Below are 12,100 nucleotides of genomic sequence, written 5' to 3'. Positions count from 1 at the left end.
AAAAGAGGAGATCAATGAACTGAATATGCAATTTAAAAAGCTAGAAAATGAACAAATTAAAGATCCCCAATTAAATATCAAATTACAAATTCTGAAAATCAAAGAGAGATTCAATAAAATTGAAAGCAAGGAAACTATTGATCTAATAAAAAAATAAGAATTTATTTTAATGGAAAAAAACATAGAAACCTTTGGTTAATTTGATTTAAAAAAAGAAGGATACTAAATTACCAGTATCAGAAATGATAATAGTGAATTCACCACCAATGAGAAGGAAATTAAAGAAATAATTCAGTATTCTTTTGACCAACTATATGCCAATAAATTTGACAAACTGAGTGAAATGGATCAATATTTACAAAACTACAAACTACCCAGATTAACAAAAGAGGAAATCAAATACTTAAATAACTCCATTTCAGAAAAAGAAATTGAAGAAATCATCAATTAACTCCCTAAGAAAAAGTCTCCAGGTCCAGAGGGATATACAAGTGAATTCTACCAAACATTTAGGGAAACAATTAAATTCAATTCTAAATAAACTATTTTTTAAAAATAAGAGGAGTTCTGCCAAATTCCTTTTATGACATCAGTATTGTCCTGATACCTAAACCAGGAAGAGTCAAAACAAAGAAAATTATAGACCAATTTCCCTAATGAACATTGAAACAAAAATATTAAATAAAATTTTAGCAAAGACATTATAATAAGTTATTACTAGGACAATACACCAAGGGATGGTTCAATATTAGGAAAACACTCAATATAATTAAACATATCAATAACAAAACCAATAGAAATCATATTATTATCTCAATAGATTCTTAAAAAGCCTTTGACATAACACCCGTTCCTATTAAAAACACTCGAGAGTGTAAGAATAATGTTTTCCTTAAACTAATAAGCAGTATCTATCTAAAACCATCAACAAATATTATATGTAAAAAGGATAAACTAGGAGCATTTCCAATAAGATCAGGAGTGAAACAAGAATGTCCATTATCTCCATTACAATTCAATATAGCATTAAGCAGGTTAGGTTTAGCAATAAAAGAAGAAAAAGAAATCGAATGAATTAGAATTGGCAATGAGGAAACAAAACTTTCACTCTTTCCATTTGATATGATGTATACTTAGAGAAGCCTAAAAAAAAATCACCCCAAAATACTACATGTGTTTCAGGACATGTAGCAGGACATAAAATAAACCCACATAACTAATCAGTTTTCTATATATGAACTACAAAATCCAAGGGCAAGAGATAGAAAGAGGAATTACATTTAAAGCAGACAATATAAAATTCTTGGGAATCTAATTCCCAAGATAAACCCAGAAACTGTTTGAACACAGTTACAAAACACTTTTCACACAAATAAAGTCAGTTCTAAAAAACTGGAGAAACATCAATGACTCATGGTTAGGTTGAATTAATATAATAAAAATGGCAATTCTACCCAAATTAAATTACTTATTCAGTGCCACACCAATCAAACTACCAAATAACTACTTTACAAAAACTAGAAAAAAAAAGTAACAAAATTCATCTGGAGCAACAAAAGGTCAAGAATATCAAGGGAAATGATGAAAAAAAAATGTAAAGGAAGATGATCTAACTGTACCAGATTTAAAACTATGCTATAAAACAGCAATCATCAAAATTACCTGATACTGGTTAAGAAATAGAGTAACAGACCAGTGGATTAGGACAAGTACAAAAGAAACAGTAATAAATAACTATAGTAATCTATTGTTTGACAAACCCAAAGACATTAGCTTCTGGGATAAGAACTCACTATTTGAAAAAACTCTGGGAAAACTGAAAATAGTACAGCAAAACTAGGCATAGACCCACATCTCACACACTATACCAAAATAAGTCCAAAGTGGGTACAGGATTTATACATAAAGGGTGAAGATATAGAGCAATTAACAGAACAAGAAATACTCTATCTGTCAGAGCAATGGATAAAGGAGAAATTTATGATGAAACAAGAAATAGAGTACATTATAAATTTCAAAATGGATGATTTTGACTATAATAAATTTAAAATGTGTTGTACTAATAAAACCAATGCTGCCAAAATTAGAAGGAAAACAAAGCTGGGAAATAATTTTCATAGTTTAGGATTATGATAAAAGTCTCATTTCTAAAACATAGAGAATTGAATCAAATATATAAGGTTCCATGTCATTCTCCAATTGATAAATGCCCAAAGAATGTGAACAGGCAGTTTTCAAATGAAGAAATTAAAACTATAGAATCAGATGAAAAAATGCTCTAGATCATTACAGATTAGAGAAAGGCAATTTAAAACAACTATGAGGTACCACCTCACATCTATCAGATTGGTTAAAATTACAAAAAGGGAAAATGATCAAATTTGGAGAGATTGTGGGAGAATTGAGACATTAATGCACCACTGCTGGAATTGTGAATTAATCCAACCATTCTGGAGAGCAATATGGAACTAAGTGCAAAGAGTAATAAAACTTATCATACCCTTTGACCCAGTAGTACCAATACTAGGCTTATATCCAGAAGAAATCATAAAAAATAGGAAATGTTCCACATGTTCCAAAATATGTGAAGCAGCTCTTTTTATTTAAATTGGGAAATGGCTCAAAAAATTGTGGTATATGATTGTTATAGATTACTATTGTTCTATAAGAACCAACTAATTATCAGATTCTAGAGAAGCATGGAAAGAATTACATGAACTGATGATGAGCAAAGGGAACAGAGCCAAGTAAACATTTTACAGATTAAAACCAATATTGTGAGTTGATCAACTATGATGGATGCAGTTCCTCTCAGCAGTTCAGAGAACTAAAACAATCCTGGCAGACCTGTTATGGACAATGTCATGCATGTCCAAACAATTATAAAAAATAAATAAAACACAGAATCTGAATGAATACAACTATATTCACTTTTTAAAAAATTTCTCTTATTTTTTTCTTCCCATTTCATGACTTTCTTCCTTTCTTTTCCCTTAGTCCTAATTCCTCATGCACAAAATGACTAATACGTAAACATGTTAAACATAAAGATACATTACAATGTTCATTAGAATGTTTGCCACTGAGTGGAGGAGAATGGGAAGGGAGAGTGGAAGGAAATTGTGCTATCTATAACAATGCAAGTGGTTGAATGTTGAAAAATAAGAAATTATAAAAATAAAATAAAATATCATTCAAAAGAATGAGTAGAAGGTTACAATAAGTAAGAAAAACTATTGTCAGTCCTGTTTTCTAAACCAAACCTGGAGAGTAAATGGAAAATAAATTCAAACAAATTTTTGTGCAAAAGGAAAATAAAGTGTGAAACTCAAAAGCTTACAAAAAAGACATGTTGAAAACTATCTTTGCATGTAATTGGAAAAAAATAAAATAACATTCAAGAATTAATAGCACCATCCTTTCTTTCTGGTGGGAACTCAGAAGCTATAGATGTGAATATTTCACCTAACATGTTTCCCATAGGACTTTGACAATGAGTTGTAGTAATATGCCTACTTCCATTGAGAAAACTGTCTACCTGACAGTATCAGTGCAGATACCATACCCCAGAGAAGAGAGAGAGAGAGATAATAAATAATAATAGCAAATAGAATTTATATGGTGCTTTAGAATTTGCAAAATACTTTACATCTATTCAATCCTCATAGCAACCCTATGAGATAGGCTCTACTAACAGCATAGTTTCCCATTTTATAAAAGGGGAAACTGAAGCAGAGAGGTAATTTATCCAAGGTCAATGCATTAGTAAGAGTCTCAGAATCTGAACTCAGGTCTTCCTGACTCCAAGCCCTGCCATTTAGCCACAGGGGCACTTAGTTGCCTAGGAGTCAGTTGCCATGCCTAACTATTACTCTGCATGTACCCTCTTTTTATCTGCCATTCTCTTCATTCTTTTTCTCATGTCCATCCATAAGTCTTATATTCTTATCTTCCATCTGCTTTCATTACTTTACAAAATATCAGTTATTTTCAAAACCTTATCCCAACTTTTTTTTTCCTATTCAAGGTACTTTGTCTCCTCCATTTTTAATATTCCTTTCCCTCTCAATCCTAAATTTCACCTTTCTTTTCTGTAGGCATTTAAATTCAGATCACTTCAGGGTATTTCCAGTGAATTAGTGTCATAATTTGTCCCGGCTACTCTTTTAAGTTCTAGGAAGTTGCCAACTGCAATGGAGAAAGAATGGATTGTCCCAACAAGGAGATGCCAAATTTGGCTATCTAGGAAAATCTATTCTCAAACATCCATTAAAATATTTGTGTATTCTCAAAGAGTACTGTGAGAGACACTAAGGAAGTTTTTAAAAAACATCATTCCTTGAACAACTGTTTTGGGGTACTCTTTCATGCTTACTCCAATATGGAGTTCTAAACAGTTGTTTTAATGTTTAAGGAATGTTCCTTATACTTTTATCTCAAATTGAGTGCTGAGCTATTGGATGAATAAAAGCTATTTGAGAAAGAAAAGAGACATCAGAAGATTTTAAAACTTATAATCTAGTGAGAATTATGTTGTAATGGTCACTGAATAAAAATTAGAAAGATCATATGGGATAATTTGATTGTATCATGGGAAATTCATCCTTTAAAATGTTTTCTTTTCCTATTTTAAATTCTGCCTGATTTGAAGTGAGTTCTTAGATGATAAAATTTTGGGTGGTTTGACATCACATCAATAAACAATAGCAAACACAATTTGCTCATGAATAACTAGAACTTGATCTGCTTTTTCTAGCAAATATGGTTTAAGAACATGTTAATCTGATTCTCAACCACATATTCAGGTGGATGGACATCATTAGTACCATAGGCAATGGTCATATTCCAGGCATCAATGACATCCACATGAAGATCCTGGAAGATGTATTTCAAAAGTAGAGACTGAATATAGCCATGAAAGTCACTAAGTCTCTCAGGGTCATTATTCATTTCCCTTATATTTTCACTCTTGAGAATCACCCTTGTCTCTGGGCTTCTTTGGAATAGACGTTCAATGGCATTATGGACATTGATGGCCCTTCGAATGAAGATCTCAATAGGGAAAAACCTAAAGTGCTGGCCCAGAGAAAAGACAATAATGGTATTTTTATCCCCTGCTATTCTGTCAATGACATGGGCCAGGTATTCATTCTCTTTTGCTGAATAGCTATTTGAGCCAACCAAAGGGTAGCCATGTCTTTGCCACTGAATGAAGATATTCCTTTCCAAGTCCACTGCAAGTTGACGACGGAGTTTCCCAAATCCATGAAGGTCAACAGACTTCAGTGCTGATAACAAAGAGAGGAATTACAAATAGAATTTTTAAAAAAGTTATAAAGATTAGTCAGGCAAAAGCATAGAATAAAGGCTGACTCTAAGTTGAATGTGTCAGTCAAAGGGAGGACCAAATGCTTTGTCAATTGATTAAATACTTTCCTAAAAGGTTGGAGACTGAGCATATGGACTGAGCATATCATTCCTTTCATACATGGTATTCCCTAAAAAGTAAAAGTCCTCTGCTAATATAGGTTGGTACCTTTACTACAAATTAGAATCTTAAAGACATACCTAAAGCACTCAGAGGTTAAATGATTTATTCAAGGTCATATACTATGTATCAGAAATAGAACTTAAACTTAGGTCCTCTTGATTCTGAGGATAACTTTCTATCCATTATGACTCACTGTTTCTCACTTCAAAAAATATTATCTATTGTTGCTTTTCCTTCTTACTCAGAGGACTAATGACATCATGATGTTGGAGTCAAGGTATTGTGTGTTATCTGTGGCTGATCAGTCCAATATGAGCTGAAAAGGATCTACCATAGTTCAGACACAAATAGTCCATTTGAATATTTGGAATGGAAATGTCTCTAAATTTGTGCATTTCATGTTTCCTTTCTGCTATTCTGCTTTGCTCATAGAGCATAGTAATATTTTTGATGCAGGCACAACATGCTGGACAGCTCTGTGTCAGTATCTCCTAAAAGTTCTTCAGAGAAACCTTTGGAGTTTTTTGTATTACTTCTTCTGACCTCCATAGGAGCATTTCATTGTGCAAGTTCTCCTAAGTAAATTATCTAAATCCTCAGAAACTTTAAAAGGATCCCTAGCACCTAGTATCTATGATGTCGATTCCTTAAATATAGATTGACTGATTAATGTATAGGATTAAGGTCTTATATTTCTTTTATTGCTTATCCCCACAGCCTAGTGTGGGGTTGAATTTGTAATTAGCATACCATATATTTTTGTTGAGGGGTTGTTAGTGCAGTGGAATATACTGCTAGGCTGAGAGTTAGACAGATTCATCTTCTGAGTTCAAATCTGACCTCAGACACTTAACAGTTGTGTGACCTTAAGTTACACAACTGTTTGCCTCATTTCCTCGACTGTAAAATGAGCTGCAAAAGAAAATGAACAAAACAACTCCACTATCTCTGCCAAGAATACCTCAAATGAAACCATAAAGAGTTAGATATGATTGAACATCAATAATATAGTCTTATCAAATTGAAGTGAATGAAGATCTATTGAGAAGATAATCAATCTGAAGCTAAGATCTTTGAGTAGGGAGGTAATGTGTATAGTCTTAGAGGTAAGAACTACCTCTTTAAGTTATGAAAGTATGATCATATTTTTAAAAATGTGACATGAATAATTAGAAATGATTGACTCCAAGAAAGTTTTTAAAAATACTTTTTTCAGGTGCAGAATATACAGCCCTCCAATCCCCTTAAAATATAGTGGTTATGAGGATGGTATTAATCATACTCATACAGAAAACAATTGCAAAATACTGACTTCTTTGCTTCAATTCTAGCTTCCTCCCTGGTCCCTTTTCTGTTTTCCCTAAGAAGGCTAATCCTGAAAGAGTTTAGTGATATTTATCAATGGGGGTACTAACAGATCTTTATAGAGTTTTGTTGAAATGATAATACATATAATACAGTACTTTTAGGGAAACAAAGATTCTGATAATATTTCCAAAGAATTGAAAATTCATTTTTCCCCATTACTTCTGGGAAATAAAGAGCTCAAATGAATAGGATTTTGGTTATTTTTTCTATTAGTTCTGGTAATGGTCAACATAAAAGAATGTCTCTAATGGAATGTCCCAGGGAATAATCTTTGGTTTTATTATTATTATTACTGCTAATAATAGTAATAACTGACATTCCCATGACCTGTTAAGGTTTTCAGAGTACTTCATATACATGATCTCATCTGAGACTTCCAATAACCCTGTACTTTAAGTGCTATAGATATTATCCGAATTTTATAGAGGAGACAATTGAGACTGAGAGAGGTCAAGAAATTGTCCAGAGTCATACAGCTATCAAATGACTAAAGCAGGATGTCCTATTGTCCCAAGTCAAGCCTCCATTCTATATGTGACTCTCCTAGTCAGTGACTCAACTGAAAACATGGATGTTAAACTTGTCAAATTAACAAATGACAAAAAGGTATTAAGGACTAGCTAACGCACTGAAAAACAGATTCCAAAAAGATTCTACCCTTGACAGTCCATGAAAGTGTGTCAATTATAACAGGATGAAATTGACTTGGGATGGATATAAAATCCTACATCAATGGTCAAACATTTAATCTTTTAAACACAGACTACAGCAGACATAGAAAGATAATGGTTTTTTGTATCTAGGATCTAAGGTTTTTGTAGACCTAAACATAAGCTCAGTCTGATTCAGTAATATGATTTTGAAGTCCAAAATGGCAATAGGGTCTCACTTTGTAGATAAGTGAAGCACAAGTGATAGTGTCAACACACTTTCCTCTGATCAATCACAACTATATTATTTGTATTCACTTCTAGGCAATACATTTTAGGAAGAATTCTATGAAATGGAGTGTAACCAGAGGTAGTTTACCAAGATGGTGAGATTGCCAGTGTCGATTCTAATAAGGTGAATCAAATATAATGTAATATAATGAATTCTAATGTAAATTAAATATTAAGAAACAACTTAGGGATGATATAACATTTCAAGAACTAAAATATCTGTCTTTTAGCAGATTTATTTCTAGTTTGCTTTTCCTCAGAGGTCAGTTAGGTGTCTTTGTAGACAGAGCCCTGGGTGTAGAATCAGGAAGACCTGAGTTCAAATTTGATCTCAGATACTTATTAGCACTTTGACCCTGTGTTTGCTTTAAACAGTATCCTTTCAGTATCCTTAGCAAGAAAACCAGATGGCAGTGTGGTCCATAAGGTCACATGATTGAACAACTAAACAATAATAAGGAGAAAAATTCTAGGAATTTCTATGATTTCATCAATTCCCATGGTTTTAATTATCAAGTCTCTATGGATGAGTTTACTATCTACAGAAATATAGACATTTACATATCTATATCTATCTCTATGTTCTAAATCTATAGTCATGTTTTGAACATGGTGATTTTGAGATGTTTCTGGGACAACCAATTTGAAATGTCCAATAGGCAGTTGGAAATGTAGTACTGGATCTCGGGAAAAAACATATAGAAATAGATATAAATATAAATATATAATATCTGTATATATAGATATCTATATCTCTATAGATAAATATCTATATCTCTCTATCTAATCCCAGCTTTTTCCCTGGCCTCCAGTCCTTTGTTTTCAAATGTGTTGTTCACTTCAAACTATTGTTTGTACATTTCAAACTGGTTGTCCTGGAAACTTCTAAAATCACCATGTTTAAAACAGAACTCATTATTTTTTCCTACAAACACTCCCCTCATATAAACTTTTCTACTTTTGCTAGACATCATTCTTCTAGTTTTCTAAATTCATAACATCAATATTATCTTTGATTTCACAGTCCTTTACTCCAAATATATGTCAGTTTGCAGATCTTTCCATTATGTCCTCTACATCTCTCACACCTTTTCTATTCAGACACTAACTTAATTCAAACCCATCTTACCTCTTATGTAGATTATTGCAATAGCCTCCTAATTAGTTTCCCTGTTTCAGTTCATCCTATACAATGGTGACAAAGTAATTTCTCTTAAATCTGTATCTTACTATATCACTCCCTTACTTAGTCAACACCTAAGGCTCCCTATTATCACTTTCTTAAGTCTAGACAATAAACAAAACAAGAAATAAAGCCCTGGTTTATGACTGACTTCTGTAAATTCTCACACTGAAAATTTAACAATATTCTCTTGTGATCAGACCCCCAAATTCTGCCCTGCCTCCAGCACTTACTCAATTGCTATGGGTCCATACTGCCTGAGTGCTCCCCGTGCTTATTGGCATCTCCTACAGTAATGCAGTCAGGTCTTGGTGAGATTTAAGTGATGCAGGGCTATGAGTTACCAGATTCACTCTCTCCTCTGAAGCCATCTGGATCCAGTGGCAGGACATAGATCAGATTGACTGGAGATTGCCCCAGATGCTGGGAGACCTTGGCCTTTTTAAGGTCTTTTAAGGTCTTTCCAAGGTCTCAGTTTGAAGAGGCAACACCCATTCAGTGATTTAAGGTTAGTCAAGAAATGTCCAAGTGACTCCAGAGGAGAGTGAAGCTGGTGACTTTGCATAATCCTGCCTCACTTAATTCACTTGCAAATCAAGGCATCACCTCCCCTGATGTCATTGGTCCTCTTCTAGAATGGAGGACAAATAACAACAATAAACAAGCACCTACCAAGGACCAGACATTGTGCTAAGTGTTGGGGATACAGAAGAAAGGAAAAGAGAGTACCTGCCCCAAGGAAATTTACTATCTGGTTGGGTGGTTGCTGTCCTTTGTTCTAAAAAAGGGCCAAAATGACCTTATTATGCTAAAGTATATTCTGTCCAACTGTGACTGATCAGACCAATAGGAGCTCAGAATACAGACCAGGCAACAAACAGTTCATGTGAATACTTGGGGTGGATTCTCTAAATTTGCACATCCTGTTAGCTACATCAATTCTGTTTTACTAATATAGCATAGGACCTTCTTTGATGTGGGTCTGCCATAGTGGGCAGTCCTTTGTCCATATATGTTCCACAGTAGCAATGGGTTCTTGCTGGGAAAGATAGTATCATGGATTATAGCTGGAAGAGACCTTAGCGGTTATTGGAGTCCATTTCTTCCTTTTACAATTTAGAAGAGTTATCTGTAAAGGCACAGACAAATAAAGGTCTCTTGCCAAGGTCTAGTAAGTGTCTTAGGTTGGATTTGAACTTGTCTTCCTGACTCCACTTCTAGAGTTCTTTCCTTTTCACTACACTGCCCTTGGGAATTTACCCTCAAATCTTGATCTATTGGAAGGGGATTCTCAAGATTAAGGAAAGCACATTCTACAATAAGTTAGGTCATAAAGTAAAAGGATGTACTCTACAATGCCTGAGGTCTTGACTAGTTCTAAGATTATATGTGTCTTTGAATGTAAGTTCTAGGAGCAGTTCTGATCCATTCATCTCTCTGGGCCTCAGTTTCCTCAACTATAAAATTAGAAGTGAAATTAAATTATAATTTCTCTGATTGCTGTGGAAACACTGAATGGTAATTCACTTTGTGAACAGTGATTCTACAGAAGAATTTACTATCAAATGAGATGATATAGTTTGCTTTCCCAGATTTCTTCTTAAAATAATGGAAAATCATTCTCTTATATTGTTTATAAATATCAGAACCTCTCTGAAGGAAGAGAAGTGTAGCAGAAACCTATTGATGCTCCTTCTCCAGTTTAATTATATATAGGTCATCCTATCTGAATTTTAATTTGAATGCATTCACTGTGTGAATAATAAAGTGGGAACTATATGTGAAAGAGAGGCAGCTTATCCTCACTGGTTCCCATTAAGCCTGTGAAACATATAAATGCAAAGGAATCATTATTGCATCTGAGATAAAAAGTTAAAAGTTTTAAAATTAAGGAATATGAAAAAAATACAGCATATGACTCTATTACCTCCCCTAGAAACCTGAAGAAGCAGATTCTGAGAGATTTGAGGATGAGCTCAATATGAAAACTTACTTTTGATGTTCTTTATGAAGTATTCCATCCACTGACGGGTCGTGGAGTCTCCCAGGATATAAATGAGCTTTCCCTTCAAACAAACATTCATTTGGGTCTCAATATGGAAATGAGACAAATTGCAGGAGGCCAGATTCCATGTGTTATTCCAGACATAGCCAATGGAGTCTGGGGACCACATCCCAGGTTTGCAATTCTCTTTCAATGATTTTGTTTGCTCTGCCAATGATATAAAGAAATAGTTTCAAAAATATCAAAGAAACAAAAGCAATTTAGAAGTATTGATTGTTCTGGTTTAAATTCATTTGCATGCTAAGCCATAGATAATCTTGGGAATTCATTCACATTGTCAGATAATTCTCTAAGACTGAACATTATGATTTTTATTTTCCTTGCAGAGGTTAAAAAGAAATGTCTTAATTTTAACTTGAAGATATCTTGCCTGGCTTTTGCTAGTGTGTGGGACAATTGCCACTTAAATAAATTTCAGAGATCTCTCAAGGTATGAAGAGAAAGCTTTATTCTTTTCTCGGAACAGGCCCCAATCAATTACAGAGATTGAGGCAAAAGCAAAAGACCCAAGAATCACATTTATGCTAACTGGATCCCCACCCCCACTGACCCGCCCTCATTAATGAAGAATGTGGTTTTACAATCAAGATGCTTAAACTAATCCAAGGAAAAGAGCATATAAATTTAAACCAAAACCAGATTATCTCTTCAGCCCCATGAATTGAATGGTCATCCAGACTGCAACAGATAAGGTGGGATCAGTTGACTCTTCACCAATATCCCAGAAGTTGCTTTGTCAAGGGAGGAGGGGCACATAGTTAACTATTCTCCAATCTATAATATTCTACTGAAGAAATCTCAGACTTTATCCCACTCACTAGCTAGGTGTAGTGTCTATGATTAAAAGGATTTAGCTTGCACTTATCAGGGAAAGGAAGAAGTGACTACACACTAAAATATATAAATGTTGTTTGTCTTTGCTTCTTGAAGAGGACCAATGACATCAGGAGGATAATGTCTTGACTAGCAAGTGAATTGGATTTAAGTGAGGCAGAGTTGTGCAGAGTCATCAGTCTCACTCTCTCCCAGAGTATCACAGTCCAGTGAAAAGA

At 33.9% G+C, this 12,100-nt stretch overlaps 1 protein-coding gene across 5 annotated transcripts in view; it reads right to left on the bottom strand.

The window, feature by feature from the left end:
- Window positions 1-202: 202 nt before the first annotated feature.
- Window positions 203-12,100, bottom strand: part of NXPE4 (neurexophilin and PC-esterase domain family member 4) — a 41,871-nt gene continuing 29,973 nt past the window's right edge. For 4 of the 5 annotated variants that reach the window (XM_074216724.1, XM_074216725.1, XM_074216727.1 and 1 more), the window contains exons 5-6: window positions 10,977-11,195; window positions 205-5,288 (exon numbers count right to left, since the gene is read on the bottom strand). In XM_074216724.1, coding sequence (XP_074072825.1) covers window positions 4,753-5,288; window positions 10,977-11,195 — 755 coding nt within the window. In that variant the 3' untranslated portion in view covers window positions 205-4,752. Of the gene's footprint in view, window positions 5,289-10,976; window positions 11,196-12,100 lie in introns of all 5 variants that reach the window. The other variant, XM_074216728.1, reaches the window with a different exon arrangement.

This window comes from Macrotis lagotis, chromosome 1, assembly GCF_037893015.1.
Source record: "Macrotis lagotis isolate mMagLag1 chromosome 1, bilby.v1.9.chrom.fasta, whole genome shotgun sequence".
In the NCBI taxonomy this organism is placed as follows: Eukaryota; Metazoa; Chordata; class Mammalia; order Peramelemorphia; family Peramelidae; genus Macrotis; species Macrotis lagotis.
Note: the sequence above shows the minus strand (reverse complement) of the source record. Positions and strands in the feature narration are given on the sequence as shown.